The sequence below is a fragment of the Ricinus communis genome, chromosome 5 (assembly GCF_019578655.1).
Source record: "Ricinus communis isolate WT05 ecotype wild-type chromosome 5, ASM1957865v1, whole genome shotgun sequence".
Taxonomy (NCBI): Eukaryota; Viridiplantae; Streptophyta; class Magnoliopsida; order Malpighiales; family Euphorbiaceae; genus Ricinus; species Ricinus communis.
This window is the reverse complement of record NC_063260.1, coordinates 25887580-25910485: the sequence shown is the minus strand read 5'-3', so window position 1 is coordinate 25910485 and position 22906 is coordinate 25887580. Positions and strand designations below refer to the sequence as shown.

The window sequence follows — 22906 nt, the reverse complement described above, 5'->3', positions numbered from 1 at the left end:
AAGAATAGAACCCGTTACTAAATCCACCCGACTGTTAACTGGACCATCCACATTTCCCTCTCGCTCTCTGCTTCTTGCTGAAGAACACCCAAATCACAAAAACCTCTCTTGAACCCTGCACTTCACTTGTCTATCCTTCACTATGTATAGAATCTACCGCTTCACTCTCACCAAGCCCCATCACCACCTCCGCTTCTTTTCTCAATCCGCCGCCGCTGTAGTCACCGAAGAACCACCATTAACTTACTTAAAAGAATTCCCCAAACCTGGTCCAGCAGAAACAATAGAGGCAATCCCACGCGCAACGTCGGGCAAGAGCATAGCGGTGAAAGAGCGAAAAGCAGGGAGAGTACCGAGCATTGTGTTCGAGCAAGAAAATGGACAACACGGTGGTAATAAAAGATTGATTTCAGTCCAAGCTAACCAGATTAGGAACATGATTAATAAGCTTGGAAGATCATTCTTTTTGTCTAAGCTTTTTAATCTTGAAGTTAGACCCGAGTTCGGGTCTGATGAGATTATTGAGAAAGTTAGGGTTTTGCCAAGATTGGTAATTCAATTTAATCTTCTGATTCTTGTTTTGGACTAATAATTGGGAATGTGGGGTCTGACTGAAAGTTCTAATCTCGATCTTTTTCTTTCAGGTTCATTTGCATGCTATTTCTGATACACCTATTAATGTGACTTTTATAAGAGCACCATCCGATGCTTGGTTGAAGGTTGATGTTCCTCTTGTTTACAGAGGAGAAGATGTTTCCCCTGGTCTCAGGAAAGGTTAGCCATTCTTTCTTTCGATATTTATGTTTTATGTTTTTCTTCAGTTAAAACTTTTTCACAGTTTTAAGTGGATAGAAATATCTGATTGATCATGCCTTCCCTTTAGTAATATATATGTAATGCGTTTTTGTGAAAACCATTTAATGTACCTGAAGAGTGATTAGATTGAGAATAATAAGATTGATAATTGGGGAATGGGGTTGTAAATTTCCAAGCCACCATTTAGATCAAGTAAAAGAGCTAATAGAAATATAGAATGAGTTTCATGTTCAATATGCAAGTAATTTGGTGCTAGTAATGCGTCAGGGTAACTTCAAAATCATCTTGCACTTTAATTTCTATAGTTGTTGTTCATAAGAGGAAATGAGGAATCTAGGTACTTCTCCTAAATGCCTATTTGAAAAGAGATTGGCTTCTTTGTCTCTCTAAATTTGGCTCTTGAGAATAGACAAGTAATTGAAGCTTGGCACATTAAGAGATATCCCTATGATTTCCTTCCGAATTTTCATATCCGAGTTGTCATTTTAGCTTTCAGTTTACATAATTCCTTTTGGCTGCACAAAATTTAATCAAATTGACCAAACTGAACTGATTCATTTCATCTAAACCAAAAACTATGGCTTGAATGTATTATGGATTAGTTTTGGTTTTAAAACAAACAAAATCAAAAATTTTGATTTGGTTGTAATTTATGATTATTAACCATAAAACTAAACTGTACTGGATATTGAAATTTTTTGTTATCAGTATATAGAGTTAGCATAGAAAAAATTTGAGCTTATTATACATAATGAATCCTACTTGTATGACATGTTAATTTCATTTTATATTTATATCTTTTTATAGTTTTTAGTTTATGATTTTTTTAAAAATAATTTTTAGTTTAATAAATTGAAAGTTGTATATTTTTTCACATGTAAATATAAGCAGTTTAAATCTTATGAGATATAAATCTGTTTATATATATGATTATATAATCTTTTCAGAAAAAATTTAATATTATATTGAATTTTGATAAATAATGTAAAATGACCGCACCCGAGTATCCAAACCGAAGTTAAACAAATATGATTTGGGTAAATTTTAATAATTTCTTGGTTTGCATATGGTTTGAATTATTTATAAACTGATCAAATTAATTTGGTTAAAAGCTCCTTTCATTAACCAACCAAACCGAACCATCAATGATCCTAGTTTTACATATCCCATCACTCAGTTCTGAACACACTTGTCTCCTTTTCACACTTTCCTTCAGCAACTTGTAAAATCATTGAGAAGTTTAATCATCTAAGGTCCACGGAGGTGGTTTTGCGTGCCAATTATACTTTTAATTGTTGCAACTTGTACAATGCATTATCGTTGTCTCCAAAAGTTAGATTGTGTGGCTAGAGGCAACAATGTAGGCTAATCAGTTTAGCAATGAAATTGTAGAACCGGTTCGAGTAAATTACTTATTGCATATACTAAGTGCAGCAATGGTATAAGAATTGATTAAAATTATTAAATTGGGGACCTGCTGTTATTGGTTGTACTTTTCATTGAGGTGTTCTTGTGAAATAGGCAACAAACTCCTTCTTACAGACCTCCTATGCATTTATGGTTGTGCTGTCTTTATTGATTGATTCCATAGTGCCGTCTCTAGTTTGTTTGCCCAACCAAAATGGCTGGGCAGAATGCTTTTAAAAATTTCATGTCAGAGCATCCTTCCAGCCATATAACTATGGATTTCATCTCCTTTTCCTTGTGATCATTGTCTTAGCTACAAAATTCAGTAGCCTCTCCAGCACTGCAAACCATTCCAACGCCATGGTAAATGCTTAAACCTAAGATCTCCAAAATGGAAACCGAGCTCTCACTCTTGTGCTGCCCTCTTTGGTAGCAAAGCTTTTAGGTACTGAGGGAAAAGAATCAATGAAAATACTTAGATGGGGATGGTCATGGTACCTCCTAGGCCAAATCGACAATGATAACGGACCTTGTTCATGCTTAGTTGGAAGTGGGCATGAATATATGCTTGAATCTTTTGTCCTTCTTGCGGGGGCTTGCTCATCTCACTGAAGATATTCTTAAAAATCAAGAGATCTCAAGAGACAACATTCATGCTGGAAACTTTAAACATGTTTTTACTTGGCATTTTATTCTTATTATATAATTAGGCTTCTTAGATATTACGTGATCTGATACGTGAAGCTATTCTTTTATGTCACAAAACTTGGCAGGTTCTTATTTGAATATCATAAAGAGGACCGTCAAGTTCCTTTGCCCTGCAGATATCATTCCTCCATATATTGATGTGGACCTAAGTGAACTCGATGTGGGCCAAAAGTTGGTAATGGGTGACCTCAAGGTTCATCCATCTCTAAAGCTCATTCAGCCAGAAGACCTGCCTGTTGTTAAGATCATGGGAGCCAGGGTTTCGGACCAGAGGAAAGCTAAATAAATACTTAAACTAGTGAACATTTCTTGGTGGGTTAAGCCGCCACTCTAATTTGAGCATTTACAACAAAACTAGCCCTCTGTTTCTCACCACATTTACTGTAATGTAATACTAGTAGAGGAGAGGTTTATTCAATCTTAGGGTGGCATTGTTTTGTTCTTTTTTTCCTTTTCCTTTTCTTTCTGGATTCTTTTTGCACTTTTGGGTAGGAGAATATGGGATTTGGGTGGGGGTCAGTAAAAGCCATTTTGGGATTCTCAAGTTAATGATACAAGGAATAATTCCTTATTTACACTGTTGATCTTGCTAAAAGGATCACATTGATATCTACAATATCTTTCTACTTCTGTCGATAATGTTAGCATCTGATTGTCAAACAATCATATTATTGAGGTTCCAATGTAGAGCCTGATAATTCAAATTTGTTTGTTAAGATTATCAAAACGTACAAGTTGCTAACATTTCTTTCATAAACCATCTTGCGCTCCAGCTATTGAGTGTCACTTGTCTCTTCTGCGAGGGGTGGGGCTAGTCTTGGGCTAAGATCTTATAAAATTATCGAACCATACTTGGTTAATGCACATTATAAGCTGCATTATAAGGCTGTGATTCCCACATAAATAGATCTTTGATGGCAACTGGCAAGTGGAACAAGCTCTACATACTATTATGATAATAATTCACTGAGCTCCTTTTCCATTCTATTTTGTTATTGGCAAAATATCTTGAACCCACATCGTGCCGGAGAAAGCACAGACTCTCATCCAAAGAACATTTTTGACAAAGTTATTAGGTAGCGTCAATGAGATTCATTCATTTCATATTCATGTATAGCCCAAATTAATTAATAATTTATCATATAGTAAAGATATACATATATATAAACTCATGTTCTACACAGTAAATTCTTGCAAGCAATGAACGTTTACTTGCTTAGACTCACGTTTATAGATAGGGAATGAGTGACATATAGAAAACCAAAGTTGACGATGGCAGGCAAAGCTTCTAAAACCATTCTCTTTTTCTCATTCTTTCTACTTGTACTATCTCTTTCTTATTCTTTACCTTTGTCAATAAACAAGAGATGGATAATCGACGCAAAATCAGGAGAACGTGTGAAGCTAGCTTGTGTCAATTGGGCTTCTCACTTGCAACCCATGTTAGCAGAAGGTCTTGACAAGAAGCCCTTGAGCTATTTAGCATCTAAATTGGCCAGGTACCACTTCAATTGTGTTCGTTTCACATGCGCAACGCATATGTTCACTCGCTATGGCAAACTGACTGTAGCCCAGTCTTTTGATTCTTTAAATCTAACAAAGGCTAAGGCAGGTATTGCAAGGCACAATTCTTTTCTATTGAATTTGACTGTTGTTCAAGCTTATGAAGCTGTTGTTAATGAGCTTGGAGCTCATGGCCTAATGGTGTTACTAGATAACCATGTCAGTCAACCCAAATGGTGTTGTCCTCAAGATGATGAAAACGGATTCTTTGGCGATATCCATTTTCATCCTAAGGAATGGCTAAGAGGCTTAGCCATTGTAGCTAAGATCTTCCAAGGTAAATCTCAGGTATGCTTTTAAAAATTCTCAAACTGAAAATAGGACTTCACAAATATTTTTTTCAGAGCTATTCGCATTTGTTGGAACTTTGAGAATTTCTAAGGAGTGAGGCTGTTGGAGTTAAATTTTTCTAACCTCCTATATTAAGAGATAATTACTCAACAGTTGGGCTACTAGTCTAATGATAAATTTTTTTGTAGAATTGTAGTATAATCTTAATCATTACTGACGTTTTATAGGTAGTTGCAATGAGCATGAGAAACGAATTACGTGGTCCATATCAAAACGAGCATGATTGGTATAAATACATCCAAGAAGGAGCAAGAATGGTCCACAAGCTAAATCCTGAAGTGCTAGTGCTTGTTTCAGGGCTAGTTTGGGGCACAGATCTCAGCTTTTTGAAGAAAAAGCCCTTGCATTTGGGATTAAACTTGGATAACAAGTTGGTGTATGAGGCGCATTGGTACTCATTTAGTGGAGACCCAAAAGTTTGGGAAGTGCAACCATTGAATAGGATTTGCGACCTTAAAACTCAAATCCAAGTTGATTTGTCTGGATTTGTTATTACTGGTGAGAACCCAGTTCCTCTTTTCCTGGGTGAAGTTGGCATTGATCAAAGAGGGGTGAACCGGGCAGATAACAGGTTCTTCACCTGTTTCCTGGCCTATGTTGCTGAGAATGATTTGGATTGGGGCTTATGGGCTTTTCAAGGAAGCTATTATTTTAAGGAAGGTATAGCAGGACCAGACGAGAATTATGGTCTTATGAATTTTGACTGGAACTATCTCAGAAGTCCAGAATTTGATGACAGGATATGGCTCATAAAGAGGATGATTCAAGGTATGATCGATGAATCTTCAATTATTTTGAGGCTAAAAAATTATGAGATTCAATATGAATTTACCCAGCCCCCTATTAATGTCTCAGACACTCAGTTATGCTCAGATAGCATTGCATTCTTGTACACTTTAAAACAAATGGATCAAGTCCTTATCTTTTCAATCACTATCATCATTTTCCAGATCCAGATTCAATACTTTCGACCTCTTATTTAATGTATCATCCACTAAGTGGCAACTGTGTCCATGCTAGTGAAAAGAATGAAATCTATGCAAGTAGATTCCAACAACATAGCAGATGGAGTCATGATGGAGATGGAGCTCCAATAAGGTTGATGGGTTCTGCACTATGCTTAAAAGCTATCGGTGATGGACTGGAACCTGTCCTGTCAAATGACTGCTTTAGCCAGCAGAGTTCTTGGAAATTGCTTTCAAGTTCCAAGCTTCACTTAGGCGTCAAAGACGAACATGGAGAGTACTTATGCTTAGAGAAGGAATCTTTTAACTCTTCCAAGGTCTTCACTCGAAAGTGTATTTGTATTGAAGATGATTCTGATTGCCAGGAAAATCCACAAAGCCAATGGTTCAAGCTTATTAAAACTAATATAAAAGTTAATACTAGTATTCCATGAAATATGATGAAGGAAAATAATATTAGGCCTTGATGTATACTGGCACTTGTACCCTGTGGATTAATTGAATCAAAACCTTCAAATGATATTCAGTGTGAGAATATCTTGGCCTAGCCCAATTATTTACATATTATGATGTGTATACTAAGTTTTTTTTTTTTTTTCCTTCTTTTGAGATTTAAATCTGGATATTCCCCTTGGTTATATTCCAACTTGACATACCAACTAACTACCAAGGGAGAAACATTTGACAGTCCAAAAAATGTGATAAGACTTTTACACTCCCATAAAGGCTATAGTTAACTATAATGTACTTAATACTTTCCTCATTACTAACTAATTTGTATCTATAATATATAATATAATGATGAATTCCACCTGAAAGTAAACGAATGTTCTTGGAGTTCATGCATAGGTAGCCCAACCGCACTTCTTTTTTTTTTTTTTTCTTTTTCCTGAGGGGAGAATACTAATTATACTTTTTTGATTGAACTCAAATCGCACCTCTACAGGACTACAGCTATTATCAACGGAACGTTGAAAAGTATATACATAGAGAGGAGATATTCCTGCAGAACTAAATCATTATACAGATAAGATAAAATTTTATCAAATATATGATAAAGTTTTGATATATGATCTGTAACAGCATCCCCCAATATCTTCTAACAACTTACCAAATATATTGTTCTCTATCCCTTATCTCTAAATTCATATACATATATAAGTTGGCAGCAGAAAAGCAAGACAAAAACCCAATTTGATTTTTCTGTCAAAATCTTAAAAATATGGAAGGAAAAAGAAAAACACTTGAAACCGTTATTTTTCTGCTTTCGTTATGCATTCTTATAGCGATTCCTTGCTTTTCTATGCCATTATCAACAAAGGGAAGATGGATAATTGATACAAAAACAGGGCAGAGGGTGAAGCTAGCTTGTGTTAATTGGCCTTCTCATATGGAAACTATGTTGGCAGAAGGTCTTCACGAGCAGCCACTGAAAAGAATAGTAGCTCTTCTTGCTAAACAGAAGTTCAATTGTGTTCGTTTGACATATGCAACTTATATGTGGACGAGGTATTCTAACAGGACTGTGTCAGAATCTTTTAATTTCTTACCTGAAGCTAAAGAAGGAATAGCCAAGAATAATCCTGATCTATTGAGCAAGACCCTTCCTCAAGCTTATGAAACTGTTGTTGATGAGCTAGCCGCACAAGGTGTAATGACACTTCTTGATAATCATGTCAGCAAGCCTACTTGGTGCTGTTCAGAAACTGATGGAAATACATTCTTTGGGGACACCTACTTTGATGTTAAGGAATGGATACAAGGTCTAACCACGGTTGCTACTCGTTTTAGGGGAAAACCTAAGGTATGATTGTCTATTATCTTCGCTTAACTTCTGATAGTTTAACCTGTGATAACGATCCGGTGTGCATGTTCTCAATTGTTGAATCAACTTGATGAATGATAGGCGGCCTTTGTAGACTAATAGATCCTCCTACATGTGCCAGTCATATTCAACTATTAATTGATTCTCTGTATGATCAAAACTTAAACCTCGCGAAATGTTTTATGTGATTTTCTTTTTAAATTTTTTTTAGGTCATGGCAATAAGCACAAGAAATGAACTGAGAGGACCGTTACAAAATCAAGATGACTGGTATAAATATATCCTTGAAGGAGCATCGGCAATTCATAATGCGAATCCAGATGTACTCATATTTGCATCAGGGCTTAGTTATGCAAATGATCTCACTTACTTGAAGAGTAAAACTTTAGGGACTAATTTTGATGACAAGTTAGTGTATGATGCACATTGGTATCCTTGGAGTTGGGAGGATGTTAGTACTTGGGATGTTGAACTCTTGAACGATGCTTGTTATAGAAAAACCCAATATTTCATTAACCAAACTGGTTTTACTTACGCTCTTCACGAGGAACCAATTCCTCTATTTATGGGTGAATTTGGTATGGATCAAAGAGGTCTGAGCAGGGCTGATGACCATTTCTTGAGCTGCTTTCTGGCTTTTGCTACCGACATTGACTTGGATTGGGGAATGTGGGGATGGCAAGGAAGCTATTATTTCAGAGAAAACAAAACTAACATAGATGAGACTTTTGGTGCCATGGATCACCACTGGAACCGTATCAGAAGTCCACAGTACATGAGCAGAGTGGATTTTGTTAAGAACAAGCTCATAGGTAAGTGTTTCACCTATGGTAACCATTTTCAAATTTTTAACTCGAACCTTATAGTCCTGATACACGTACGACTTGATTAGCATGTAACAGATGGCACATTTTTCTTGCAGAGCCAAGTTCAAAATCTCCTCCGTCCTTTGTAATTTTTCATCCACAGAGTGGGACTTGCGTCCGTAACAATGGTATAAAGGAACTTCTTACAGGAAAATGCAAGCAACCACAAAGATGGAGTTATGCAGGAGACGGGAGTCCAATCAGATTGGAAGGAAGCAATCTGTGCTTGCAAGCTGTTGGCGATGGACATCCAGCAATTCTTTCGAAAAACTGCACAAGCCAAAAAAGCTCCTGGAGGCTGCTAACAGCGACTAAACTTCATGTAGCCACTGTTGATGAGACAGGAGAATATCTTTGCTTGCAGAAGGAATCACCTCTGACCACAAAGGTTATCACTAGCAAGTGTGTCGTGACCCTTTCAGAACCAGATTGCCAAAGAGATCCACTTCAAGACCCAACCATGCAATGGTTTAAGCTTACTAGCACTAATGTGTAGTTGTTGTGCTTCTTTAGGACCATTAGCCTGTGTGTGTTGATTATAGCCAGGTGTTTGCTTTTACTTTGAGAATGCATCGGATCATTAGTATTACATCAATGTCTAAGAGGACAGACCATTTGGATTCTTATATTCTCTCCATTCTTTTCTTTTTTCCCCTGCGCAATCTCGTTTAGGCAAGCATTCCACACCGACTAATTCCTTAATGCTATATTTGGTTAAAATCATTACCATGTGGTTTGGATTATACATAATTAGATGAGAAATTATTTTTAAATCTATGAATTTAGCTTAAATTCATGGTTTGACAAGTAAAAAATGACTTAAATCTATAAATTTTTTAAAAAAAAAATCATTTTTTAAATTTTTTAATTTTAAGTGTTTTAATTTCTCACAGCAGGTGAAAAAGTTCAAAATCCAATATTTTTTTTATAAAAATGATGAGTTATTATAATGCTTTTTATTCTAATATTATCTCTTATAATTTATTTTATTCTAAAATTATCCTTAGCTTTAAATAAAAAAATTATTGTTTTTATATTTAATCAACAATGGCATTTTCAAAAATTAATAAATTTTATTAAAATTTCTCGACCTAAAAGACACTTTTAAAGTTTATTTTATTTAAAAAAAATCCATGAGAAAGAAAATAAAATAAAAATTTAAAAATATATTGAAAAATTAATGTCGAGTTCATCTAGAAATTTTAACTATTTTGTTAGAATTTAATTTAACTATAATTAAATTTCACATAAATTTAATTATATAGGCTTTTAAATTAATTCTCACTTTATTCAAAACACATAAATTTTAGATTTATAAATAAATTTTATGAGTTTTAACCACACAATTTAAAATTATTTTAAGTAGCTTTTTTCTTACTTAATTTTAGTTTAATAATAATAATCATCTATACTTTCCATAATCCTATAAATAAATAAAGACAATTTCCAAGTGATGAGAATCTAATATGGATACACTAAATCGATATATGATTGATACATATTTATTAATTTTAAATAATAAAATATGTGTCAATCGTTTAATATTAAAATGTAAAAGACTTTTATATATATATATATATATATATTATTCTTCTATCAGTTATTATATATACACTAAATCTAGATAAAAAATTTCCGCCATGTTAATGAAAAGAAAAAATAAGTAACAATAGTTGCGGTTGAAGCATAATCTAATTACATTTCTTTTCTTAAATTGAGTCCATATATATCTCATTTCTGGGTAAGCTAAAAAATCTACCAATGATAAATAGTCGGGAGATGTATAGAATTAATCTAAGATAAATATTAGAGACATTATAGCCTATCTCATTCTCAGTTATCTTTAATTGCCTATATAAACCATAGTCATTAACTCAGAAAGACTCAGACGAAACAAAGATTTCTAATCTTGCAAATGGCAGGAAAAATGATTAAAACGATTCTTTTGCTGTCATTATTTTTTGTACTGGGAATTCCTTGCTTTTCTCTTCCTTTGTCAACAAATGGAAGATGGATAGTTGATGCGAAAACAGGCCAAAGAGTGAAGCTAACTTGTGCAAATTGGCCATCCCATGTTGAGTCAATGCTAGCAGAGGGTCTCGACAAGAAGCCATTGGATTACATTATTCATCAGCTTTCAAGGAATCACTTCAACTGTGTCCGTTTTACGTATGCAACGCATATGTATACTCGATACGCTAATCGCACTGTGTCAGAAACTTTTGATTCATTAAATCTAACAGATGCTAAAGCAGGAATTGCAAAGTATAATCCTTCATTTTTGAGCATGACCCATGTTCAAGCCTTTGACGCTGTGGTTGATCAGTTTGGTGCACAGGGTGTACTGGTGGTACTCGATAATCAGGTTAGTAGACCAACTTGGTGCTGTGGTTATGACGACGGTAATGGGTTTTTTGGCGACAAGGATTTTGATGCTGAGGAATGGTTACAAGCTTTAGCTACCGTAGCCGACCGCTTTAAGGGCAAATCTCAGGTATGAAATTATGGATCTCCAACTTTTCACATAAAATAAATGATCTTTGGGAAAGAAAAAAATAATAATCTACATGCTCACCAAGCACTAAACATTAATTTTCAATTATATACCTTACTATAAGTGTGTGTGTATAAATATATATAAATTCATGAAAATTGGTTGTTTCTAGTTTCTTTATTTGTGCGTCCGTCTTTCTTTTCTGTATGCGGCTTTCAATTGGTTAACAACCAATAACCAATCTTCTTTTAGTTTTCTATCATATATGAGTTGTTTTCGAGGAACTAAACAAAATCCTAAATTTAAAAGAACATGATACATATAAATAAAACTAATAATTTCTCCAAGAAACCACCTAACTCTTACACATTATTAATTTATTTATAACCGAAGGATTGATTTGGTCTAATTATAATCATATCTTTATTCCTTCGTCAGCGATTTTATGTTTTTCTGTTTTGTATTTATATTATAGGTCATAGGAATAAGCACCCGAAATGAGCTACGTGGACCTTCCTCAAATGAGGATGACTGGTATAAATACATGCACGAAGGAGGATCAACCATTCACAGAGCAAACCCAGACGTACTTATCTTTGTTTCAGGGATAGGTTATGCTAGTGATCTCACTTACCTACAGAATAAGTCTTTGGATACTAACTTTGATAACAAGTTAGTATATGAGGCTCACTGGTATCCTTTTAGTTGGGGAGTTGGCAAAACTTGGGATTTAGAGGATGTGAATGGTGCTTGTTATGATAATACTCAATACTTCGTCAACCATACTGGTTTTGTCATTAATGGCGAGAAGCCATTCCCTATGTTTTTGGGTGAATTTGGTATTGATCAAAGAGGTTTAAGCAGAGGTGATGAGCATTTTATGGCCTGCTTTATGGCTTATGCTGCTGATACTGATGTGGACTGGGGTTTCTGGGCATGGCAAGGAAGCTATTATTACAGAGAAAATCAAACTGGCACAGAGGAAACTTTTGGGGTCATGAATTTTAACTGGAATCGTGTTAGAAATCCAGAGTTCCAAAACAGGATGCAGCTTATAACGAAGAAACTTCAAGGTATTTATTTATGAGAATCTGTTTCATAGTTCTAACCTGTTTTTTTTTTTTTTTTTAGAAGTTATTACAACGTAGTAAGCATTTTGGAAATATACATGTGTTCAATTATGCTATAATCATTCTAGTCAAACTTGATACCTATTTCCCTTTTAGATTGTCTAATACAAGTTTAAGCTTAATCCGTTTTCAGTTTTTTACCAACTGAATTGGAAAATTAATGAGTCGATAATTGAATATTTTATTGGGGAAACTTTATTGACATCACTTATTTCATCAAGAAATTAAGGGATGGACCCAATATAGAATAGTTTCAATAATAATAAACAAGGATGAGAGATTCAAACTGATTTTGTTTCAAACATCTATCCCAATGTCTTCTTTAAAAGAAAAACAAAATCCCAATGAGATTGGCTTCAATTCATGGCTGTAACTGTGTTACGTAGTTATATTAACTGATACCCCAGATGTTGAATTTATCTAATTTTTCTTTTAACTTGTTATGCAGATCCAAGTTCAAATTCTTCGACATCCTATATAATGTTCCATGCACTGAGTGGAAGCTGTATCCATACAGATGGCAACAAGGAAATCTATGCAACAAGTTGCAAGGCTCCCCGTCGTTGGAGTGATCCGGCAGGAGATGTGATTCCGATGAAATGGCTCCACGACGGAGATGGTGCACCAATCAGATTGAAAGGAACTAAATTGTGCCTTAAAGCACTTGGAGAGGGGCTTGCACCAATTCTTTCAGAAGACTGCTCAAGCCCGCAAAGTTCTTGGAAATTTCTTTCAAAGACTAAGCTTCACTTGGCTGCCACAGATGAAAATGGAGAATATCTTTGCTTGCAAAAGGAATCTCCTTACACCTCCAAGATTCTTACTAACGCTTGCATTTTTATGAATGAAGAGCCAGAGTGTGGTAAAGATCCACAAAAAGATCCAGTAACTCAATGGTTTAAGCTTGTCAAGACAAACCTATTATAGGTTAATATCTTTGTTCCTTACTCTTGCTAGGTTTGTTTTTGCTTTTTCTGTTTGTTAGTTCCTCATTACAAGTAGTTAGTGTTTTTCGGTAATGTAAGAACTCTTAGTTAAGCAGTATAATTTAATTATTTGAGAAACTATTTTGCTTCTACGATTGAAAGGGATATTCACATGCAAATAACAGCCTAAATTAAAATATGGTTAATGAAAAGTGCTATGTACAAGAAGAGGAAAAACAAAGATTATCATCCTGTTAATTAGTTGAAATTGTATTTCCTTATATTCCGATCGGATAGGTCGAACATCTTTATTTTATCATTTTTTTTCTCTCTCTCTCCCTTTTGTTACTTTATTTAGGCCCATGATGCTTACGAAGATATTTTGGGTGAGTGAATTTTCAAGTTCCAATACCCTTGAAGATGCAAGGCAAAACATTAGAAGTCATTCTCACAATACTATTTCTATATGCAATCCATTGTTCATTTCCTTTATCAAGATGCAACTAAATGGTGAAAGTGGCCTGTGTCAATTGGCCATCGCACATTGGACCAATGTCGGCTGAAGGTCTTGACAAGGAGCCCTTAACATTTATCATATCAGAAGTGGTTAAACATCAATTCAATTGTGTTCGTTCTACATGGGCAACATACATGTATACTCGTCCCAAAATCTAAACTTACAGTAGAAGAAGCTTTTGGTAAGCTAAACTTGACAGTCGCTAAGACAGGAATAGTCAAGAATAATCCTTTTATACCGAGGATGACTATTCCTCAAGCCTCTGAAGCTACTGCTAATGTCTTTGGTGCAAATGGCCTAATGGTGATTCTTGAAAACCATATGAGCCAGCCATTATGGTGTTGTAGTGAGAGTGATGGGAATGGGTTCCATGGTGATGCACAATTTCATCCTGAGGTATGGCTCCGGGGGTTTGTTTATGGTAGCAAAGCGGCAATGGTAAATCACAGGTATGTTAATCAATTTATTCTAGAGATATATTAGTTCTTATTAATGTAGTCATGTATCATATATGAGCTAATAGGAATAGGCATGCGTAAGGAACTACGAGGTCGGCATAAAAATCAAACTCTTTGGTATGGATACATTCATGATGGAGCAACGACAATTCACCAAGTAATCAATGATGTGTTAGTAATAGCTTCAGGATTGGACTATGCCACGAATTTAAGCTTTCTTAAAGAAAGGCCTTTAGAAATTAAGCAGATAACAAATTAGTATTGGAAGCAAGCACAAACTCATGGAGTAGTCAACCCATTAATGCATGGGCAGACCGACAATTGAATTAGGAACTCCAACTCATAAATGAGAAAGTGGATGTTGTGAGTACCGGTGAAAACTCAATTCCATTATTATTTTGGTAAATTTGGCTTTAAGGAGAAAAACTTAAGCTTGGCTGAAGACTCTTTTTGAGCTGCTTTTTTAGCCTATGCTGCTGATGGGCATTGCAAGGAAGCTATTACCTTAGGAAGGACCACCTGGGATAAAAGAGTACTTTGTGATCCGCAATGCTGGATGGACTTAAAAATCAAACATTGCAAGGGAAATTGCAGCTTGTCAAGACGAAAAATCTAGATACAAGTTTAATTGAACAAACAAAATTACAATTTGAAATGAAAAAACAATGAAAGAGTAAAAATCTAAAATTTAAATTATAGCTGGATTTGGTAAATACGATTAGTCAATAATATAAAATGTACGTTTGAATTACAATTTGGTAAAATTCGAATGAGCCTTTAAAAAAATATTACCCATAAATTTAGATGGAAACGCTAATTCTTCAGCATTCACAATTCAATAGCTGTGTACATATTAGTAATAAGAATGAAATTTACGCGACTAATTGCAAGAGCTGGAGGCGATAAACTCGTGATGGCGAAGAACATATTTTCAATCTCAAGCAAGAACTGGCATAAATCACGCAAGGCACAAAAAATAGCTCAGACTATGCTGCAAAAGTTCTAACCCGATGGGAAGAACTACAAAATTATCTTCTCCCGACAACTGACCCAGAAGAAACCCAAAAAAGAGCAGAACATGATTTAGTATACACTTACCTGGGAGGATTGGACTCAAGCTACGAGAGCTTGAGGTCACAAATCCTCCTGTCGACCGAACTTCCGAAGATTGATTCTGTAATAGCCAACATCCAGCGAGAAGAGACTCGCAAAAGCTTAATGAATGTCCCTCTCTCCCTCGACGCTGCCGAAAACCAAGCGAGCTCCACTCGATGCTTCCCTACCCACAATACTGCCCAACTGAGGGGGGAGCCTAGCAATGTCGAACGATGTGACCACTGTAAAAAGCAGGGTCACCATCGTGACAACTGCTGGCATCTTCACCCCCAGCTGAAGCTTAATCGGGGATGGGAGAAAGGAGGGGTGAAGCGAGGAGACAGAGGAGATAGAGCCATTAGATTTGGCGGAGTGGCTGGGAGAGAAGGAAAAGAAAGAAACTCTAATGACAAGGGTGAAAATGAGGTGTTTTATATAGGGTCCGAAACTTACATGCCGACCCCACCCGGACACTAGACCCGACCCGCATCCGAAGGCCACATGGCAACTCGACCCGGACAACCGACCCGACCCGGATCTGCCCCCATTGACTCGACCCAACCCGGAACCGCTAACCCGACTCGACAACCTGACCCAGCAGTCTCTACCATACATCTCACATAATTGTTGTCCCAAATTCAAGCCCTGGTTCAGCAGCAGTCCAATAGGTCAGGTTCAGTATCACACTCTTCTCTGAAAATTGCTAACCTTTGTCAAAATAAAAATAACTGGATCATTGATTCCGGAGCTACCGATCACATGTCTTGGAATCCAATGAATTTGAAAAATTTTGCACCCATTGCTGATTCCCAAGATGTGACAGTTGCTAATGGAAACAAGGTCACCATTTATGGCCAAGGCACTGCCAACTTACTTATAAAAAAATACACAATGTTTTACTACTTCCTGAATTTAAAACAAATTTGCTATCTGTTGGTAAAATCACTCGTGATTTAAATTGCAATGTTATATTCTCACCATCCACAGTACAATTTCAGGACCAAATTACACGGAAGACGATTGGTGAAGGACAACTAGAAAACGGGTTGTATTATCTTAAAAACCCAACCAGCCAATGCCTCATGGCCACTCCACCTGTTGATCAAGGCTTATTGATGCATTAGCGGTTTAGGCATCCTTTTGATTCTGTCTTGAATAAACTGTTTTATTATAAGTTTAGTTGTTGTGATGTGTGCAAATTTTCAAAACACATTCATTTACCTTTTTCTTTATCTTCCACTATTTCTACAAAACCTTTTGAACTAATCCACTCAGATGTTTGGGGACTTGCCCTTGCTGAGTCTTATAATCATTACAGGTATTTTGTTACATTTATTAATGACTATTCTCGCACCACTTGGGTTTTCTTACTCAAAGAGATACATGAGGTCTTCATTTGCTTTCAAGATTTTTTTCACTTTATTCAAAATCAATATGATGCAAACATTAAATTTTCTGCTCAGATAATGGCATTGAATATATCAACAAATACTTTACTGACTTTTTTAGACAAAATGGCATTTTGCATCAAACTACGTGCATTAATACTCCTGAACAAAACGGGATTTCTGAAAGAAAAAATCGGCATCTTCTTGAAGTCACTAGAATTCTACTTTTCCAAAATCATGTTCCCAACATATTTTGGTCTCATGCTATTCTTATTGCCACATATCTTATCAACCGATTGCCAAGTGTCACTTTACAAAACCTCAGTCCCTTAGAGATTCTAAAAGGACGAAAAATAGAATTAGGACACATAAGAGTTTTTGGCTGTATCTGTTACGTTCATATCAAATGACACCACAAGTTTGATAAAAGTTCGATTAAAACTATTTTTTAGGATACTATTCTCAAAAGAAGGGGTATAAATGTTATGATCCTACTATTCACAAAACATATATCTCACGGGATGTTTCCTTTATTGAAAATGACTCTTATTATCCCAGTCACTCTCAGACCCCTCCATCTCACACTCATGGGCCATACATTCCACTATTTCCGCATTACTTTATTTTTTCTGACAACAGTCATCATAATCAGGATGTTCCCTCATAGGGGAGCAAAATATCAACTCAAGCACAATTTCTTCAGGGAGAGAAAGTGAAAGAATGGAAGACGAATCTGACTCCACTCAAGCAGAAGAAATTGTCTTGAGGCGATCCACTCGACAGACACGCCCCCTTGCAAAACTCCGAGACTATGTGTCTCATAAGGTATCGTACCCAATTCAACACTTCATTACATATGATAATTTCTCGAATCAATATCAGACATACCTAAGTAACATCACAACCCATACCGAATCTACATCCTTCTATGAAGCCAATACCAACCCAAAATGGTGTAAGACCATAGAAGAAGAACTCTAAGCCCTAGAAAAAAATAACACATGGGACATTATGCCTCTTCCACTAACTAAAAACCCTGTAGGGTGCAAATGGGTATACAAAATAAAGTACAACTGTGATGGGATAGTTGAAAGATACAAAGCTAGGCTAGTAGCCAAAGGATTCACCCAAACTTATAGGGTTGATTACCAAGAAACCTTTGCCCCTGTTGTAAAAATGAACACCGTTCGGATTCTATTTTCTGTTGCCACTAATCTAGGATGGAACATGTTTCAAATGGACGTGAAAAACGCATTTCTTCAAGGTAACCTAGAAGAAGAATTTTACATGACCCTTCACTAGGACATAAATCCACATCAGACTCTTCGCTGGTATATAAACTAAAAAAGGCAATCTACGGATTGAAGTAATCTCCAAGAGCGTGGTATGCCAAACTAAGTCTCTTTCTCTTAAATATAAATTTCAGTAAAAGCACTTCAGATTCCTCTATGTTTGTCAAACACACACACACACACATACTATTGTTGTCCTTGTATATGTCGATGATATCATAATAACAGAAAATGATGACCAAGAAATTAAAAAGGTCAAGCAAAATCTAAAAAGCAAATTCGACATCAAAGACCCAGGTCAACTATCATACTTCCTTGGAATAGAAATGGCCAAATCAGACAAAGGGTTATTTTTATCCCAGAGGAAGTATGTCCTCGACCTACTAAAAGAGACTGGAAAACTGGGAGCAAAACCAGCCAACACTCCAATGGAAACCAATGTCAAACTTAATTTTGGAAGACAGTGAGCCTGTCTCTAACATCGGTCAATATCATCGCCTAGTAGGTAAATTAATCTACCTAACCGTTACAAGGCCTGATATTGTGTATGCACTAAGTATGGTAAGCCAATTCATGCACGCTCCCCACACTAATCACACGGAAGCAATTGACAGGATACTTAGGTATCTCAAGGGCACCCCAAGTCAAGGAATCTAGATGAAGAAAAATAACACTAACAACATAGTTGGTTTCTCTGATGCAGATTGGGCAGGAAGCTGTGATAGAAAATCAACTACAGGTTTTTGCACCTTCGTAGGGGGAAACTTGGTAACATGGAAGAGTAAGAAGCAAAGTATTGTTGCAAGATCAAGTGCAGAAGCTGAGTATCGGGCCATGGCATCTACAGCCAGGGAACTCACCTGGATCAAGCAAGTCCTCCAGGATTTGAAAATTGAATGTAATGAATCTATGAAGATGTACTATGACAATCAGGCAGTATGTCATATTGCATCTAATCTAGTGTTTCATGAACGTACCAAACACATTGAAATGGATTGCCACTTCATCAGAGAAAAAGTTCAATAAGGCGAAATTGAAACACCATTTGTGAGAAGTCATGACCAGCTAGTCGACGTGTTCACGAAAGCTCTCAACAAAAATAGTCATCAAACCATTCTCAGCAAGATAGGTTCCATCAACCTCTATGAACCCAACTTGAGGAGGAGCGTTAAAAATAGTAAGAAGAAAAGGGATAAAGGGAAGTAGCCTCAAACACTGCACAGGCAAAAAAGCCTATGCAAGGTTACTCATCACAGGCACATAGAGAAGGGAGCAACCATCCCTGTGACAGGAAAAGGTCACTTCAACATTCCCTAAAGAAGAAAGGAACGTTGGAAATAGTTTACAAGGCAGCCAATTGTATAGATTAGGCTACCGTTGCACGCTTGTATGTATATACTAGAACAATCAAATTGTAATCTCAGAATTTTTCAATAATACAACACTTCTTCACAGATTACTCAAATGCGTAAGGAACTACGAGGTCGGCACAAAAATCAAACTCTTTGGTATGAATACATTTATGATGGAGCAACGACAATTCACCAAGTAATCAAGGATGTGTTAGTAATAGCTTCAGGATTGGACTATGCCACGAATTTAAGCTTTCTTAAAGAAAGGCGTTTAGAAATTAAGTAGATAACAAATTAGTATTGGAAGCAAGCACAAACTCATGGAGTAAACCCACTAATGCATGGGCAGACCGACAATTGAATTAGGAACTCCAACTCATAAATGAGAAAGTGGGTGTTGTGAGTATTGGTGAAAACCCAATTCCACTATTATTTTGGTAAATTTGGCTTTAAGGAGAAAAACTTAAGCTTGGCTGAAGACCCTTTTTGAGCTGCTTTTTTAGCCTATGCTGTTGAGGGAGACTTGAATTGGGGATTGTGGGCATTGCAAGGAAGCTATTACCTTAGGGAAGGTCCACCTGGGACAAAGGAGTACTTTGTGATCCTTAATGCTAACCTGGATGGACTTAAGAATCAAACGTTACAAGGGAAATTGCAGCTTGTCAAGATGAAAAATGTAGGTACAAGTTTAATTGAACAAATAAAATTACAATTTGAATTATAAAATGATGAAAAGAGTAAAAAATTTAAATTTAAATTATAGCTGCATTTGGTAAATACGACCAGTCAATAATATAAAATATACGTTTGAATTACAATTTGGCAAAATCCAAATGTTTTTGTGTGAGCCTTTTAAAAAAAAAAAATTACCCATAAATTTAGATAGAAACGCTAATTCTTCAGCATTTACAATCTGGTAGCTATGTATATTGCAATAATAAGAATAAAATTTACACGACTAATTGCAAGAGCTGGAGGCGGTGGACTCGTGATGGCGAAGAAGCTCCAATCCGGTTGATGGGTAGTGGTGTGTGTCTGAAATCTGTTGGCTCTCAACCGACTGCGTAAGCCAGCAAATGCTACGGAGGCCAATTTCCATGTCTAGTCTTAACTTGGCAGCCAAAGATGAAAGGGGACAAATAAGATATGTGGTTAGATATCGAACCTTCATCCATCCCAAGACTGACTAGAAAGTGTATATGCATTGGAAATGATCCAAGTTGCAAGGATGATCCAACAATCCAATGTGTTTAATAAAAAGATTTCATGGCGAGCTTCACTCAATCAATCAATGAAGTTGCTCTTTTTAGGAGCAATTTTAGAAGCATAGAGACAATGTGACATAGAACACTCACTAGTTCAAGCAGGCCCAATTAGCCATTATCTGTCATTTGAGCCATTTAGAGTTTGGAATATGGTTACAATTTTAAAGGAAAAACAAAAGAAAGAAAAGGTATGTAGTGGCTAGAGGGGCCAATAAGAGGGTGATAATATATAAGTAGAAAAAGAAAATATAAATATATAGCCGAAATGATGATGATGATTGGAGTCTTAAATCTGAAAGAGGGGGCTGGTTGGTTTCAAAAGATCAAGAAAAAGGTTAGCAAAAGAAGACAATTATGGGCCACTCTTTAGTCTTTATCCCCTAAAAGGAAAAGTTTGGGGGCAAATAATGCCGAAGTTTTGATTACCTTCATCATTTTCATGCAACCATTTTTTGTTTTTATTATTTTCTTTAAGAGAAAAAGAAAAGCAACATTCTTCTCCAAATTTTTCTAATTATTTTTATTCTTTAGCTAGACCGTTCGCAAGTCACAATGTGGGGCCAGAATTTATCCCATAAAGTATTACTTAATAAATATTTGTTTTGTTTTCTATTTACTTTTCGATTTTAGAAGGAATATTCTCAAACACTTAATATGGTAACTATCGTATTTTTATTTAGAGATTCAATTATAAACTAATTTTTATATGAAGATTCAAAACTTATTATTATTTTTCTCCTTATTTAATTATTCAGCATTATGTTTTAACTATTAATTCTACAAATTGATATTATATATTAAATAATTTTCCTTATATATTTATAGAAAACTGTTATAAAAATTGCTTATGTGTACAAATGAGACTCAAAAATTAAAATGGATATTCTTTTTCAATTACTTGTACTTTATAGAAAAATCGATATATTTTTATAAATGAAAATAATTATTATTTACTAAAACTAATATAATATAGTTTTTTAGAAAGTTATTATATATTAAAATAAGTCTATTTTGATGATTATTCCTAATGAAAATAATTATTTTTATTATTATATGAAAATTAATTTTATAAATAATTAACTAATTATTTAACTTGAAGAGAATAATAAGTTATACTAAGAAAGGTGATAAAGTTTTATATATATAATTCCTAGTAACCAAAGTAGTATTTAAGTTTAAATTAAATTTATAAAATTAATTACATAGAAATAATAATAAAAGTTTGGTCTTATTTACTATTTATATTTTTTAATACACTTTAATTATTTATATTCAAATTACAGAATTCAATATTATTTTATAATGGATGATTAATTTTATCTTACATGTTAATATTATAATTAAAAATTATACGGGAATGATAAATATCACTTATTTATTAAATTTATAAAAATATATGAAAAATAATTAATATTATAATTAGAAGTTATGTGAAAATATTGAATATTGCTATATAAATAATATGTGATTTGAATTTATAGCAGATTCTTTATTTGCTATAAGAATTTATATTAATTAGAATTCAAAATAGATATGTAACAAATTAAGAAATTAATTAATAAAAGGTTAAGATAATATTTAATAATATGTCTTTAGGTTTATTGATTTATTATATTCAATTAAGAAAAAAGAAAAGGAGATGTCGCCTTCAAAATATATGATTGAAATTATCGGTTTTGATATCATAGGCATCACTTTCGCTTGATTTCTTTTAGCCTTTTGCTTTGGATTTTCTCGTGCCTCTATTTCCCAAAATGGGCCCACACGCCCCAACTATTTGCTTATGCCAAATCAGTTCATCTTTTACCAAATGGGATGCTATCTTTTTATTACTTCCCTCAATTTCAATCAACCTTTGAATATATATGATAAACGGAAATATGTAAGATATATCTTTTATTATTTATTTAGTTTATATTAAAAATTATAATAATTTAAATAAAAATTAAGCGATAAATATAATATTAATTCATAAATTAAATATATTATATAATTTTTTATAATTAAATTAAATACAAAGTGCAGATATTAAGTTAATTTTATAATTTAATATAATAATTGAGTATAAAACACATACAATAGCCAAGATTCATTTTTTTTTAAAAAGTTTATAGAATTAACGGTACACAAATTTAATTTAAAATGTTGTGATTAACTAGTAAAGCAAATTCAGGGTTTAAGTTTTTTTTTTTTTTCCTTTTTTGCTATTTTGAGAATTAAATAAAATTTAATCTGTATTGATAAGACAAAAAACATTTTAAAAACAAAAATAGATTCATTTTATGCAAGATACAACTTCTATACATAATTCCTTCCCGCATAGCAACTTATTTATAAATTATACATTGTTGTGATTAACTACTAAATACATTTATTTTCACAAATGTGTAACTTCAAAAATAGCGAAAAAAAATATAACTTGAGTAATACGTAATTTTGTTTTAGATATAAATTGTCATAGTTAGTATTTAGGAATTAATTTATGAAT

The 22906-nt window shown here is 34.5% G+C and overlaps 4 protein-coding genes across 5 annotated transcripts; all 4 read left to right on the top strand.

Moving 5' to 3' along the window:
* On the top strand, positions 1 to 3506 carry LOC8287455 (50S ribosomal protein L25). The gene is made up of 3 exons (XM_002509834.4): positions 1 to 550; positions 645 to 774; positions 2997 to 3506. The coding sequence occupies exons 1-3, from the start codon at positions 143 to 145 to the stop codon at positions 3215 to 3217; spliced, it is 759 nt and encodes a 252-aa protein (XP_002509880.1). The 5' UTR covers positions 1 to 142; the 3' UTR covers positions 3218 to 3506.
* Positions 3507 to 3833: 327 nt separating this feature from the next.
* LOC8287454 (glycosyl hydrolase 5 family protein) lies at positions 3834 to 6372 on the top strand. Of its 2 annotated transcripts, XM_048374765.1 has the most exons (4): positions 3834 to 4543; positions 4646 to 4782; positions 5013 to 5613; positions 5796 to 6372. In XM_048374765.1, exons 1-4 carry the CDS (start codon positions 4204 to 4206, stop codon positions 6242 to 6244), a joined length of 1527 nt encoding a protein of 508 aa, XP_048230722.1. In that variant the 5' UTR covers positions 3834 to 4203; the 3' UTR covers positions 6245 to 6372. The 2 variants fall into 2 exon arrangements, with proteins under 2 accessions (XP_048230722.1, XP_002509879.1); XM_002509833.4 differs by having other exon boundaries at positions 3835 to 4782.
* Positions 6373 to 6489: 117 nt separating this feature from the next.
* Positions 6490 to 9127, top strand: LOC8287453 (glycosyl hydrolase 5 family protein). The gene is made up of 3 exons (XM_015721809.3): positions 6490 to 7614; positions 7847 to 8447; positions 8558 to 9127. The coding sequence occupies exons 1-3, from the start codon at positions 7033 to 7035 to the stop codon at positions 8995 to 8997; spliced, it is 1623 nt and encodes a 540-aa protein (XP_015577295.3). The 5' UTR covers positions 6490 to 7032; the 3' UTR covers positions 8998 to 9127.
* A 1276-nt stretch (positions 9128 to 10403) lies between these two features.
* On the top strand, positions 10404 to 13147 carry LOC8287452 (glycosyl hydrolase 5 family protein). Its single transcript, XM_002509831.4, has 3 exons — positions 10404 to 10995; positions 11471 to 12068; positions 12574 to 13147. Exons 1-3 carry the CDS (start codon positions 10417 to 10419, stop codon positions 13050 to 13052), a joined length of 1656 nt encoding a protein of 551 aa, XP_002509877.3. The 5' UTR covers positions 10404 to 10416; the 3' UTR covers positions 13053 to 13147.
* The last annotated feature ends 9759 nt before the right edge of the window (positions 13148 to 22906 follow it).

Excerpts from the sequence above, each read along its gene's own strand:
- LOC8287455 (XM_002509834.4), top strand. The coding sequence starts at position 143 with ATGTATAGAATCTACCGCTTCACTCTCACCAAGCCCCATCACCACCTC. Across the intron at positions 551-644 it reads TTAGGGTTTTGCCAAGATTG|GTTCATTTGCATGCTATTTC; the intron begins GTAATTCAATTT and ends TTTTTCTTTCAG. Across the intron at positions 775-2,996 it reads TTCCCCTGGTCTCAGGAAAG|GTTCTTATTTGAATATCATA; the intron begins GTTAGCCATTCT and ends AAAACTTGGCAG.
- LOC8287454 (XM_002509833.4), top strand. The coding sequence starts at position 4,204 with ATGGCAGGCAAAGCTTCTAAAACCATTCTCTTTTTCTCATTCTTTCTA. Across the intron at positions 4,783-5,012 it reads TCTTCCAAGGTAAATCTCAG|GTAGTTGCAATGAGCATGAG; the intron begins GTATGCTTTTAA and ends GACGTTTTATAG. Across the intron at positions 5,614-5,795 it reads CATAAAGAGGATGATTCAAG|ATCCAGATTCAATACTTTCG; the intron begins GTATGATCGATG and ends ATCATTTTCCAG.
- LOC8287453 (XM_015721809.3), top strand. The coding sequence starts at position 7,033 with ATGGAAGGAAAAAGAAAAACACTTGAAACCGTTATTTTTCTGCTTTCG. Across the intron at positions 7,615-7,846 it reads GTTTTAGGGGAAAACCTAAG|GTCATGGCAATAAGCACAAG; the intron begins GTATGATTGTCT and ends AATTTTTTTTAG. Across the intron at positions 8,448-8,557 it reads TGTTAAGAACAAGCTCATAG|AGCCAAGTTCAAAATCTCCT; the intron begins GTAAGTGTTTCA and ends TTTTTCTTGCAG.
- LOC8287452 (XM_002509831.4), top strand. The coding sequence starts at position 10,417 with ATGGCAGGAAAAATGATTAAAACGATTCTTTTGCTGTCATTATTTTTT. Across the intron at positions 10,996-11,470 it reads GCTTTAAGGGCAAATCTCAG|GTCATAGGAATAAGCACCCG; the intron begins GTATGAAATTAT and ends TTTATATTATAG. Across the intron at positions 12,069-12,573 it reads TATAACGAAGAAACTTCAAG|ATCCAAGTTCAAATTCTTCG; the intron begins GTATTTATTTAT and ends CTTGTTATGCAG.